This window comes from Paramormyrops kingsleyae, chromosome 4 (assembly GCF_048594095.1).
Source record: "Paramormyrops kingsleyae isolate MSU_618 chromosome 4, PKINGS_0.4, whole genome shotgun sequence".
Classification (NCBI taxonomy): Eukaryota; Metazoa; Chordata; class Actinopteri; order Osteoglossiformes; family Mormyridae; genus Paramormyrops; species Paramormyrops kingsleyae.
The window spans coordinates 10,437,293-10,451,814 of NC_132800.1; the positions used below are offsets into that span (position 1 = coordinate 10,437,293).

At 42.5% G+C, this 14,522-nt stretch overlaps 1 protein-coding gene across 1 annotated transcript; it reads left to right on the plus strand.

Moving 5' to 3' along the window:
• Nucleotides 1-2,507: 2,507 nt before the first annotated feature.
• c1ql3a (complement component 1, q subcomponent-like 3a) lies at nucleotides 2,508-8,577 on the plus strand. The gene is made up of 2 exons (XM_023790578.2): nucleotides 2,508-3,496; nucleotides 7,174-8,577. The coding sequence occupies exons 1-2, from the start codon at nucleotides 2,906-2,908 to the stop codon at nucleotides 7,351-7,353; spliced, it is 771 nt and encodes a 256-aa protein (XP_023646346.1). The 5' UTR covers nucleotides 2,508-2,905; the 3' UTR covers nucleotides 7,354-8,577.
• The last annotated feature ends 5,945 nt before the right edge of the window (nucleotides 8,578-14,522 follow it).

Below are 14,522 nucleotides of genomic sequence, written 5' to 3' on the forward strand. Positions count from 1 at the left end.
GTCTCCATTACGACGCTATCCGTCTTTTTTCAGCCCCTCAGGTCTCATGCATAATTGGATTTTAGGCATTATCTACGGCTATTCAATTGTCTTCTCACAGGAGCTCAAACGCTGAAAGATGATGTTAAAAAATGATCCGGCTATCAGTGCATGCATCATTATGCAGGAAGATCTCAAGACAACAAAACAATAATCGTTGGCCTTTTAAATCAATCGATATGTGCGGGCCGGGGATGGAATACGACAGAGCTCTCCGGTTTCGGGCCTGATTAGTTACATATTGTTGATGATGTTTTGTATTTCTTTCTCGATGCATTTTTCATTATTTTAACCCATCGCTCCTTATATGCTAGAGGAACTCCAAGGACACAGGGGTTCCCTGGCTAATCAGCCCGATTGATTTTACAGCTATGATTTATGGGGAGACGGGAGAGTGATGAGGTGTGGCTTCGGCTGGGAGTCATGTCTCATATTAAGTCGGCCCAATGTGGATAGGGTTAAGACGCTTTACCTGAAATACACACCTGTATGTATGTATTCATGTATGTACGTACGTGTTGGAGTTCTTCCACATCAACGATTTAAGTGTAGTACAATGTAAATTACTTAAGAAAGGCTATTATCCAGCAGAATCTCGCTAGAACCTAATTATTTTAGCCTATATTTAGCCACTCGATACCGCTTGGATATTCAATTAAGCTTAAAAGTAAAATCAATGTAAGTACACCGTGCGTGGATGGAGCGGAGTTCCCTCCAGAGACCGGGAGCAGGAACTTTTGCTCAGTGCCTGGCGGACTTTTTTTTTGTATTTGACTGAGGTAAAACACTCAAATGTGAACAGGGAGATAATTATGGCGGAATTAATTCATTTTTGGGACTTCGTGTTTGACGTGCTGATCAGATAAGCCTGCTGGAACGAGGCGATCTGTAAGGAACGGCGATGCTAGCTAGAGATGTCATGAAGAATAGAGGAATGGAGCAACGTGGACAGGCAGCACACAGAGTCTTTGGGCGAGGTCTGTAGCTCACATGGGAACCGCGCTTCAGGCAACAACTGAAGGAACCGAAGGCGAACCGATGCTGCTGTAACTTAACCTGACCGCACCTGCCTGATACAGCTGGTTAATGACAAGGGTCCCATAAACGGCACATTTAAGCCGTTTTGCATCGGTGAAATATTCAGCTGTAATCAGAGAACATTTAAATAAATTTAGGGGGGAGAAACGTCATTTTATCAACGTCATAACTGCGATCATATAGAGTTGTCCCCTTTGGAGACGAAACTGCGCCCAGCTGTGAAATCGCACTTGTTGACGCCGAAATGCTTTTCAATTATGCCACCGGAGACATTTCAGCAGGCTCGTGTAAAATGGTGTTTGTTTAAATTCCGTTGCAAAAGCACCATGGTGTTTTGCAATTACAGCGAGAGCAAAAAAAAAAGAAAAAAAACGAAAAACAAAATTTGAATACATAGGCTATTAACTTTATATACGGCAGAGATTAGAAATACAGAAGTTATGCGTTTAACATCTCTAAACATCCCGTATATCCTGCTTTTATTACAGCTTTCTTCCCTAGCACTATTTGTAACTACGCTGCAAATTTCTGTAAAAGTGCCGACGCAAGATGCATGATTCAGGGGCAAGATGTGATATTGAATTTGGCTTATTGTGATGGTTACTGAACTTCCGAAAATACAATCTCGGATATTGTATACGGCTTCATTGTTTTATACAGGCAATGCATCATTTAACTCAAATCGGCTGGATTTATTGGCAAATCTGACAGTTTTAATGATGACCCGGTCGCTTTGACGCGTGATTTTTAATGAGATGCAATGTTTCGGACTAACTTTCCTTAATGCATTGAACTGTAGGTGCTGACTTTTGCTGCACATTACTTGGCGGTTCACAACCTCAAATACTTGTTTTTAATGACCACGCCATCTGCTGTGAAACAGGAATCATGTAGTACTAAATTTTGAATGACGTTAACCCACTCTTAGTCAGAATGTGTTATAATACTGTAGGCCTATGCACCATTTGCAATTAAAAAGAGACTCATTCACGATTTTCTGAATCTTAATTAAAACCAACACGGTTTGCAAACCCCTTAATATATGCAGCTCACGTATGACAATAAATCTGAGATGCCACATTTCGCATCGAAACGATTTTTTTTTGTTACTTTTTAAGAAGTATTCTTGTACAGTACTAAGATATCCGCTTGGTCGGAGATACTGTGTAGGGTCCGTGGTTTACTTAACATTTTCCTGTTTTAGAAATCCAAGTGCCGACCCTCCCTCCCTCCTTTTTTATCTTTCTGAAAGCGACGCAGTCGACTCAGCTTGTGCAGAAACCCCCGATCTGTGTGACACCTACCCCCGGGCAGCGCACAGTCCCTCTACAAGCCCTTCCCGGCTCAGGTTGATCAGGCACGCATTGATGTAGGAGTCAGATCCCTCCAGAAGTGCTGGGGCTTTGAAGGCGTCGCCACGTACGAGGAGATAAAGGATTGCGATCGTGTTCATTGTCGGGGGGGATGCGCCGTGTGAGCGCACGTGTAGGTTTTCAAGGGGCAGGCTGTGCAATATGCTGAAGACGGGCGTTTTTTTCCCAGTCAAGTGTAGTTCCGCGGTAAAGCTTTGAAAAGGGCTGAAGTTTCAGGTTTGTGAAACTTGAATTAGCAAGCATCAGCACAAAAAGTTGAGGGAAAAGCGAAAGGGGTTTGGCCCACTAAGTTAATTATCATTAGCGAAATCAAAACGGACTTTTTTTTTCCTATTTAAAAGGGTACCTCACCAACCACCAAGATTTCGCCCAAAAGCAGACAAGAGGATCGCCCCGCGCTGACTAGACTAGTCGGCAGGAAGCGGCTGATCGCTGCCGGGGTGCTGGGAGTCATTATGGTTTTGGTGCTGGTGATCCTCATCCCCGTCCTGGTCAACTCTGCGGGGACATCTGCGCATTACGAGATGCTCGGCACCTGCCGGATGGTGTGCGATCCATATGGGACTAAGTCTCCGACCAGCACGGCCACGGCAGACACCGTGCGGGACAACGGTCTCGTCCAGTCGCTGCCCACTTTCATACAGGGTCCGAAAGGGGAGCCCGGGCGTCCGGGGAAGGCGGGCCCCAGGGGTCCACCTGGTGAGCCCGGACCGCCAGGTCCAGCCGGCCCGCCTGGAGAGAAAGGGGATCCCGGGCGACCAGGTCTGCCAGGACCACCTGGACCCAACGCCGCCGCAGGAGCCATCAGCGCCGCCACTTACAGCACCGTCCCCAAAATAGCCTTTTACGCAGGGCTTAAAAAGCAGCACGAAGGCTACGAAGTGCTCAAATTTGAGGACGTGGTCACTAACCTGGGCAACCATTACGACCCCACGACCGGGAAGTTTACCTGCTCCATCCCAGGGATTTACTTCTTCACCTACCACGTCTTGATGCGGGGCGGCGATGGGACCAGCATGTGGGCTGACCTTTGTAAAAACAACCAGGTAGGCGCTGATTGCGACGAGTCCTTAATAGCAATCCGTCGACTGATACAAACACGGTTAAAGCAATTAGTACCATGAATTATTTTATTAGGTTGTTTGGATTTTTTTTTTTTTAAAGTAAGTAAATGCACTTCCTTGCACAGGTAAAAGGTAAAATCTGCGTCTAACGATGTAGTACGTAACTAGTCTGAAAATTTAAAGAGAAACTGATCGCCCCTAATTAACCAGTAGCCTATAGGCCTAGGATTACCCATAAAATTGATACGATCTCGTAATTAAGCTGCGAAAGGCAATAAAGTTAGATACAGCGTCTTCTCTGTACCGGAACACTGGGTACGTGCAGTTACTGAAGCACCGCGAAAACCGGGAGCGAAAGGCTTGCAAATGAGGGGAATGAAGAAAGGAGAGATGATCCTGAATCTCTCCCACCGAAGACGGGCACCATCGGCGTGCAGCGAGTTGGACGGGCCGCGCAGAGGAAGCAGCGTCCGGATGAACAGTCTGTGCCCCTGATCACCATAATTCAAAGCTGTCACTGAGACATGAGCTTGGCTGGGCTGCGCATGAATTAGATGGAGCTTTTTGCGAGACAGGAACGGGCATTCCCAGGGTAGATACCTTCAGTTAGCTGAACTGATAAATTACGACCCCTGGCAGCAGTTCGTTAGCGCTGTAGGCCTATTACATGACTGGTGGTAAATCTAATAAAGAATTTAAATTAGTTATGTGTTTAACAGACAGGATTTAAACGTAGGCCTATGTTAACAATTATACCTGAAATAGAAATGCTAGTACTAATTAGGTCTATAAGAAATAAACCAACTTTGGTTAATTTAACGTCATTTAATAATAGGCTATATTGTTAAATTACAGTCATAATATAAAAACATCCATCTTCATTTTACGTCAGTGGATGATTCAGTTTTCTACCCCTTATCACACTAACTAAAACATGTTAATAATTTGTAAATGAATATACGCTTAAGTATCTCAATTAGATTACGACAAGTAGGCATACCTTTTTCTCTGCTAACATTAGAATTTTAATCTTAAAATAGTGTCACAAGTTTTGTATGTTTGAATCGTAAATATATTGCCAAAAGTGTTTCACCCAATGAGCTGAGAACCAACATAGTGGTGTAACGGACCGTATAGTTGATCAACGCCCACGGTTCGGCCCTCTGGTGAACCGCGTATTAATGCAAAGTTCAACCATAATAGTGTGAAATACAGTTTTATTACCACTGTTACTTTTTAAAGTAATCATTTCCAAAATCGCGATGCTACGGAAGTCCATAGAAGAAGCGCATGCAGAGAATGAAAGTCATTTAAAAAAAAAAAAAAAAAACGGGGGGATTTTTAGTGGGAAACGCAATAATAACATAACGGCGCGTATTCAATACCATTAAACATAGCATTTTTAGTGGAATCCGCTTCATTTTCTCTTAGTGAACACTTTTGGCACCTCTAATACAACTTTTGTTTTCCTGAGACAACTTTTATTTTGTGATCTCGAGAAAAGGACTTGGACAATGTTGAGATTACGAGAAAAAATAAGTCATAATCTCGACATAATTTAACAGGAATAGATAATAAGAATGATGGATGTCCTCTGTTGTAGGGCTTCCTACAACAGGCTATACAGAGTTGCAGTGAAACATACAGACTCTTGGGTGTGCACGTGAACTGAGCATGTTAAAACTTTAAACGTTCTTTGTGTTCTTTAAGTAATAAAAAGAAGGCAACGTTATAATTGCTGATCCAAAAAAACGACCCGATCCGTGACTAAAACATTGTAATATAATCGGAACCATGAGTTTTGCTATCCATTGCACCTTCTCTTCTGGATTAAAAACGAAAATCTGATGGCATAACATTGTAGAAACGAGGAAAAACTTTTTAAGTGGATCCCCTTAAATGGCTGGAGACCTCAACCCCCGCCCAAACTCAACAAAAAGTTATGCCCTTGATTGTAGTCACTTAGGATAGGTCAAAGTGCCTTTTTAAATTCTATTTATTGCGTACGAACTGATAACAGTTCCGATTTTAAGATCTGCGTAGTATCGGCCCCATCGGTCGTTCCAGATTATTATTTCACAGCTATGCTAGTTGGGTGGTTTTAAAGCGTTTAAAGGCCGCTGTCCGAGGTGCTGAAATAGTTTGCGTCTTTTTCAGTCTTTATCGTCCTAGTTATCAAACAGCAATTTAGAGGGCAGTAGTTACTTTGGCGAGGTGGCGGGGTCATAACCTCCGAAAACGCCTTTTGACACCTTATGTTTTAGTGACCAAGAACACCTCATTATTCGGAGCTAATTTACCCAAGGAAGCCTGTGCTGAAGTAATCCATAGTGATTGATTTTGGAATAGACTGGGTGGATGTTCGGCTCTAGAGACTCAATCACAAGTTGTATCCACGATCTAAAGACATTTTGCTTCAACTTTCTTAGGAAAACTACAACTTTTCATCCTTAATAGAATGCAATGCTTTGCGATTAAAATGTCTGGAGAAAAGCGAATCTAGATAGGGAATCTTGATATGCGTGTTCTGTACAGCGTTTCAATGGTAACACAAATTTAATACAAAACTGATAATGTCAGATTGGATTTTGACAAGCACATATACTGATGCAAACTACCCTTAGTTATATAGACCTGTTGAAAACGTAAGTAATAAAGTCATTTTAAAGTGTAACTATAATATAGAATAATTTTTTTAAAACATGGAACCTTAATGTTTTAAAATAAGCACGGAAATAGATCTTCAGCAAAAGGTCTCTGAGAATAACTGTACAGTCCACTGCAGTGAATGTAGTTTATTTGATGTTATAATGTAACATGTAAATTTGTACTTTTCCTTAGAATATCCCCTGTTCATGATGTTTATTGGGTTAGATCTTTGTTTTTGCGTATAAAGAAAATCACCGTCTTTGCTGTGGTTGTTGCGCTGTGTGACTGTTGCAGAGAGTTTCCTTTAATGTGTGATAACTTATGATTTGGTAATCATGAAATGGCACAAAATTAACACCTCACTTTTCTTAGCAAACTCATCAGAGCATCGAGTGTTTTTGGATGAAAATGACATAAACCTCACGCACAGACCTTATTTAGCAACATCTACTGTCTCGGGAATGGAAATAAACTGTTCAACAGTCGATTTTTGGTTCATGTCCTTGCTGTGTAATGCTATTCATGAGAGAAACATATCTATATGATACGGTGAAATGATTTGGGTAAATGCATTTGCTTAGTTTTGAAATCATCTGTGCATGGGGTGGTGTGATCAGAAGGTTGTCTGTTCAAATCCCATGGCTGGCATTCTGGTGCTGCTGTTGGGCCCTTGAGCAAGGCCCTTAACCCCAATTGCTCCATGGACTGTCTGGCCCAGCACTATGAACCTCAAGCTTGCTTTCAATATATATGTGTCCCTGTGTCTCACAGATAGTGAGATGGGACAGGTGAAAAGATAATTTCCCCTTTGGAATGAATGGAGTATTTCTATTCTATTCTATTCTATTCTATTCTAGTATATATTATTTCTTTAATTTAGAGTTTTCATACAGTGGCTCATAATTAACCATTTAGGTACAATCCTATGTTAACCTTTCTGTGCTTTTTTGAATGTCCCCCACAACTTGTGTGTTTATTTGATCTTTGACTTTTGACTCAATGTCCCACAGGTGCGGGCTAGTGCCATTGCCCAGGATGCTGATCAGAACTACGACTATGCCAGCAACAGCGCTGTGTTGCACCTGGAGCCTGGGGACGAGGTTTACGTGAAGCTAGACGGGGGCAAAGCCCATGGGGGTAACAACAACAAGTACAGCACCTTCTCTGGGTTCATCATATATGCCGACTAATGGGAAATTGGCCCAGCCCCCGGCTCCGCCCACATCCTCCTCCTGACCAATTGTTATCCTCCCTTTACATTTGTCCCGCCCCTAACCTGAGGGAAGAGGAGCAGGGACTGGCTGAAACTTTTGCCATTTTGTTGAAAGGCGGGTGAGCAGGAGTGGCCAGGTACGTCTTTGAATGGCTGGAACAAATCACAAAAAAAAAAAAAGAAAACTACAACTGCCTGGCGGAAGAAGAAGAAAATAAAAATGAGGAAAAATTGGTTTGTGGGTCAGCAAGTGTTGGCAGTCTAGCACCAAAGCAGTCAATGGAGTATTCCTTACTTTGTGTCAGATGTAAGCCTATTAATGTGAGACTTTTTTTAAAATAAAAAGATATGTGCAATAATATTAACAGTATTAGTAACCCTAGACCCAATATTCTTGCTGTTCTTGTCATGACGATGCTAAAGACAATATTCCAGACATCCATGTTGTATATGTTGCCTGGCAACCATGATGCTTAAAGCCAGCTGTTGCGTAACTTTGGAGGGATGAGATATGATGCTTAATGTGGTTAAAGTGCTATATATTATATATATGTATATAGACATAGATATATCTATATATATATTCTTTCTCCTTGTATTGATCTCCTTTGCGTGATGACCTTTATTAAATGACAAGGCGATGGAAAGCTATCAGCGTATGGGTGAGACTCCCAAACTGCGCTGTGATTGGTTCCCTGTTCAGAGGAGGAGTTGTCCATCCTCCAATCACAGCACCTGGAAGGATCCACTGCCTTTATGCTTGTAGAAACGAAGGTGCTGAATTCGAGTAAATGATCGGGCTTGGAACACACATGTAGGTATTGTCACTGAGATTGTACTGAGGAGTATTAATAGGTTTTTCAAACATTACAGATACAGGCAACAGACAAGACCAACTGTAGTCTTGATAAGTAATGCATTGGAGTTGCTTCTTGAGTAAATTAAAGAAAGAAAAACAGAACAGTATCACCTGCTGCATTCTCTATACAGTGGATGGAATTTACTTTTAAAAAATCCAAGTGGTTTCCCAGCAACTGGGGTGACGATTGATGAACTGGTTTTTTAAACGTCACTCTTGGTTCGATACATTTTGGCTCGATGCCCCATTCCTGGAAAGCAATTAGAAATTTCAAATAATTATTTTGGACTTTGACCCTGATTTATAAAGGCATTTAATTTAAGGTAAACTGTAGGAGGTCCTTGCATTGGCGTCCAGTTTGTCCGATCTGTCTTCTTAATGGCTAAATAGGTCTCAGGATTGACCGAAAAGTTTGAGAGCTGATTTTTCATTGGATGCCACTGATATCGGCAGTAGGTCGCCAGAGCTGAGCTTACATGCTCACACCTCTCTTTAAAACCCTGGAAGTAGCGCAAACTAAAGTGTGGAAACTTCCGAAAGCTAAATGGACTCTCGCAGTGTGTGCCGCCAGCTGCTTAACACATTCCTTCTTCCGTTATAATTTATTTTACGGTGAATGTGCAAACATCTGAAAACAAGGTGACAGAAGCGATTACTTTAATTGTATTATTACCCAAGAGTGCCTGTCACACCTTTATGCTGAGCTGAAAATTTATTACAGGGATAAAATGCTGTGTCCGTAAGATGTGACGTAGATGAAGGCTAGAATATGTTTTTTTTTCCATCCCAGAGCGCCTGTATATCAGTCACTTATGCTGTTATCATTAAATGGATACCTTTGGTTAAATGACTGTATTTTTCATATCGGTGCTTCCCCACGTTTATTAGCGTAAAATATTGTCTTCTGTGATCTTCACGCGGAGCGAAAAGTGCGTGCATGGTTCGTCTGTGACTCTCACATGTTGGCGAGTGCGCATGCGCGCGCCTCTGCTGTTAAATAAACTTGCTGAAATTTCACTTAGATGTGGACTAAACATTTGAAGGATTAGAAGCTGAGCAATTCACATTTAGCCTCCATTTTTTAAAATAAGAAATTGGTTCCCAACTGGGCCATCATTCACTTGTGTAATTACTGCGCTCAAGCTTTTAGGCACGGATGGATACGTCGCATGTGAGGCTGCGAAAAAGGGAAATCCGTGCATCCCATAGCCTAATAAGAAGTATATTTAATGTAATCATTATATTGGGGGGTTATTATTATCCGAAGGGGGTTATCGGTTCACGGAAAAGCAGAGATGTGCTTTATCCCGTCGGACCCGCAAGATGAGCCTAAGCTCATTAGCGAACAAAACGTGGCCTTTTCACCCGCCTCGCGGCTGCCGGACCGACACTAATGGTCTAAGTTGAGACCTTTAGCGCAATCGATTGCTTGCGATGCCGTCTTTCATATTTTAGCGTCTCTGCGAGGCTGATTTAAAAAAATAAATAAATATATATATATATATATATAAAATATATATCATATATATATATATATATATATATATATACATATAATCTGTAATGATTCTTTTGAATTGCGAACATGAAAGCCGCAGAACACCTGAGGGAAACCCTTTGACCAGAAGGTGTAATTATGTATGGCGTTGCAACGTGTTTTAAAACGATATCATTTATACCCAATCCGCGAAGTACGACACAATTGATTTTCTTTTTAAAATGAATACAGCGCAGGCCTATTGCCTATTACTTGCAATTTAAACAGGCCTACTAAACATGAGCATTTCCATGTCAGACTGTCCTATTGGCACCAGGTGAGGTGTATTTGAATATCTTATAAAAAATACACGCTAATGTAAGGGTAATTTAACTTGTGTATTTCATTTGGTATGCAGGCCATAGTGTCTATTTCGATGAAGAGAGTCTGATTAACTTTCGTGAATTATGACTTATCCTCCTCATTGTACCTTAAAACGGACCATAAATAAAGTGAAACCCTACAAGACCATTACCCTGCTATCAGAGACCCCACAGAGTGGTTTGGTGGGGGGGGGGGGGGGAATTTAGCCCTCCTAAAATGACCTAAAGAAGTACATTTGTTTCTCATTCATTTTCATTAAAATCAGTCCCTCCTATAGCAAAGGTGTAGCCCCCTCTCTAATGACTCCCCAGCTTTAAGGACTATGTTGATTGTACAAACTCTGAGCGATGATACCCATCTTAGTGGAAGATTCACTGATCTGGGCTTTTAAATGTCTTTCAGCGTAGAAAAACATACTAATAAATGTGTGTTTTGGCCAACCAAATACTTTCCACTTGCCTATTTGTAATAACTTTTCAGTTAAAAAAAGAAATAAGATGGTCGAAGATTAAATTTTCAAATTGCATATGTTAGGTTTTTTTTTAAAGGCTTTGGTTTTAATATCTATCCTGCTTTAATTACACTTAAACGCTAATTGCCAAAAAAGTAGAAGTGTTAATTTTAAAAAGGTCACTTAAACTCACATGGAGTTTTACCAAATGTCATGACACCTTGCTCGGCCTGTGAATGAGAGCTATCCCTTTGAATGTTGCTTGATTAAAATCCGAGGAAACGGGGGGGGAAAGGAAAAAGGCCAAAGTCAAGCACTTAGGGGTCTTGTAAAGAGAACGTGTGCCTGGTCTTGATTTTTACCGTATTGGAGCTGTGTTAGCTGGGGATCCCAAAAATAGCAAATAAGAGAAAACGGATTTATGGTTTTTAATGAGCTTAAACCGCTGACAAATGTACTTTGTCTGCCCAGTGGGAGGCAGAGTTTACAGCCATGGAGCCACAGAGGTCCGTTTTCCACCCGACTCGTTTGATGGCTTTATTTTCTCACTTTTGTATGTGTCACCGTGTTGACATTTCAGTTTTACACCACGCCTAGTGTCTGTGTTGCTATTAAGTGCGATATAAACACGCGGGCTGTGCGAAGCCACATCTCTCAGGGATTCCCATCAGCTCCGGTTTAACTGCAGCGAGGGCCCCGGAAGAGGGAAGCGCCGAAGTCAGTGAGCAGTGATGGCAAACGAAACACCACACTGCTTAGTGTGTTCTAACATCAGCACGAAAACTAGTCACTATACACACAACAGAGACTTTGCACCTGACGGTATCATACCCTATAGTTATATTCAAATTATGCTTGACACACTGCTGCTTCGTGTTAAATCTACTAGTGTTTATGTAGGTCTCAGTACCAATATAGAAGAAACGGACCTATAACTTAAATATAAATAAACATAACCTAAACCTCACCCAACAGTTATGGGGCCAGATAAAGCATTGTCAGCAGAAACCTAAAAAATAAAATGTTGTGAATATGCTTTTTATCCATGCTTTTTCTATCAATCCATGGCAGATGAATATACTGCTTTTACGCCACATTTTTTTTCTTATTTGGTTTAAAATCCGCAGCGCTTAATGTGGGAACACTAAGATGTCAGACTGTCAGCGTGGTGCATAATTGAAGTCCACGGTTTGACATTCATTTGGGATTTTCATACATTTTAACCTGAAATGATCCTGAATTATTTATCCTGTCCTGAATTGTCCTGTCTTATCTCCTGCGTGTTTTCTGGTGCATGCATTTCTGTGCGTCTTTTAGGACGAGGGAAAATCAGGCAGTTGCTGAGGTGAATCTTTAAAAAAGGCCTTGATCCGTATTTATTTTGAGTAAGCAGTACGGATCTTCCGTGGGACAAATGCTCACAGAATTAGCAGTTTTAAACAAAAGATATCTTGAAATTTTCTCTCTCTCTCTCTCTCTCTCTCTCTCTCTCACACACACACACACACACACACACACACGTATTTTACTTCAGTTTCCACCCCAAAGTTTCATTAACGGTAAAGGGATGGGGTGGTGGTGGTGATGGGGGGGGGGGGGGGGGGTTGGTATCGTGGACAAATTCATTACGAAAATGCCACAGGAGAAGCCTGCTAGTCCCTGAGTCAAATATCTGGCAGACATTGTAATAACATTCTGTGACCCCAAGGGCTGAGGATTTTACTGAAGACAAAGCCTGGTGCTCTGTAATAGTGTTACCCAGGGATGGGGTTACAGACACTCTGCTGCACAGCTCATTAGGGACTACAGACTCACTACCCACGCTGCTGTGCGTCATTTATTTCAGTTTACAGACCCTGCTGTCGGTATCAGCGCTGTACTGTCATGTTTATTTGGGTTTATAGAGCCCAGTGTCAGTACCGACTCTGTGCTGTACTGTGTATTTGGGTTTACAGACTGCCCTGTCAGTATTGATGCTGGTCTGTACTGTTGTTTTTTGTTTTTTTTTTAGTTTTCAGGCCTAATGGTCAGTACTGGATGTGTGATTTTGGGCTTACACTGTAATGACAGCAGGGACTGTGACACAGTGTCAGTATTGGCACAATCTATCAGAATTTCTGGACCAGACCGAGTATTGTTGCTGTGCAGTATTCGGGTTTACAGACCTTGCTGGTTTGCACTGTTTACTTAGGTTTACGAACCTGACTGTCATTATCGACGCTGTGCTGTATTGCTTATTCGGGTTTACAGACCTTGCTGGTTTGCACTGTTTACTTAGGTTTACGAACCTGACTGTCATTATCGACGCTGTGCTGTACTGTTTATTTGGGTTTGCAGACCTGCTGGTATTGACGCTGTGCTGTACTGTTTATTTGGGTTTGCAGACCTGCTGGTATTGACGCTGTGCTGTACTGTTTATTTGGGTTTGCAGACCTGCTGGTATTGACGCTGTGCTGTACTGTTTATTAGGGTTTGCAGACCTGCTGGTATTGACGCTGTGCTGTACTGTTTATTAGGGTTTGCAGACCTGCTGGTATTGACGCTGTGCTGTACTGTTTATTAGGAAGTACGGCAGTGTTAACAAGCAGGATAACATCAGTAGCCATGTCTGCAGATACCTGTTATTCCTCTAGCTTGGCTGAATCTCTGTTAATCGTGCAGTTTGAAATCGGGTGTCTAGTCAAACCTAAACATATTGGTGTTTTCAGACGGGCTGTACCAAAGTGCTGCTGACTCTTATCCTCCCTCAGTCATGTGAGTCTACATGCAGGTGGTCATTGGCTACGGCTGTACTCTCCCGAATCACATTACCCATAATGCACTTCTCGGAAACTTTGCAGACAAATAGTTGCCCAGGCCTTCGAGGAATGTCTCAAAGTTTTTAGCTAAAAGGAATCGGCAGATATGCCAGTGTTTGTCACAAATGTCTTCATCATTGTTGTCTGGCTTGAGTGTTGGCGGATGAATCGGACTCGGGGCGGGTCCATCTGTATACTGACGCTTTTGAAGTAGAGTTGGGGGGGCAGATTAATCCACCCAGTCTGATCGATAGGTGGGTGTTTGGTCTGCGTGGGCGGCATATCCATAAGTGTCTCGCCGGGGCAGGCGGGCTGAGCCCTGACCTTAAATGCGGCAAAGTCTGTTACAGTCCCATGGCCCACTATGTGAAGCTATTAACCAGAAAAAACAGGGTGGACAGCAATTAAGAGGTCAGACTGAAGAGTCTGGGTGAGATGCAGGTGAAGGCTGGCAGGAGGAATTCTAGGTGTACTGGGGACTAATGAATAGTAAATAAATTTTAGGTAGGTAATCCTACAAGGAATCCTGGGTAGTATTAAAACTGATGTATGGGTAAATGACGGAGTCAGCAATGGTGATTCCATTTTGGGATATTGTATTTCCAATATCAACGAAAGGCTGAGAGCAGGGAATTATGGGTAAATCTACCGAGGAGTGGGGGGTGAGCTGGTGTGAGATGGAAACGATCCAGTGTGCACACTTCAGTCACACGAGTGTGGTGATGGACATTCCTGGAATGTACCTGTGACTTTGCGGTTCTGGTAGACAAGCAGATCAGATCTGAAGAGGACTACAAGAGCCCACTGGGTGGCCATCATCACCTGAATCACTCCAACGGCGTCCCTAAATCCAACATAGGAGCCTGCGGTTCTACAATATGGTCTCCAAGGCAACAGCCCTCAAGGCTGCCGCATCCACTGGACCGGAGATGAGCCGGTCCAGAAAGACCCCGGTACCGAATACGAAACATGACACGGGCGGAGCGAGCTTCAGGCAGACAAAACAAACATTTCCACTCTGATATAAACACCTTTCTCACCCACAAGTCACTTTTGAGAGGTACTCTGGGAGGTGCAGTAGGCGCAGAGCAGATAAAACTCTGGAGTAAAGCGCAGCAGCTGTCTGCGGCCACAGCAGTCTGTGAGAGCACACAGGAGCCAACTAACAACTGACAGT

Coding starts and splice junctions, on each gene's coding strand:
- c1ql3a (XM_023790578.2), top strand. CDS start 2,906: ATGGTTTTGGTGCTGGTGATCCTCATCCCCGTCCTGGTCAACTCTGCG. Junction 3,497..7,173: donor ACCTTTGTAAAAACAACCAG/GTAGGCGCTGAT, acceptor AATGTCCCACAG/GTGCGGGCTAGTGCCATTGC.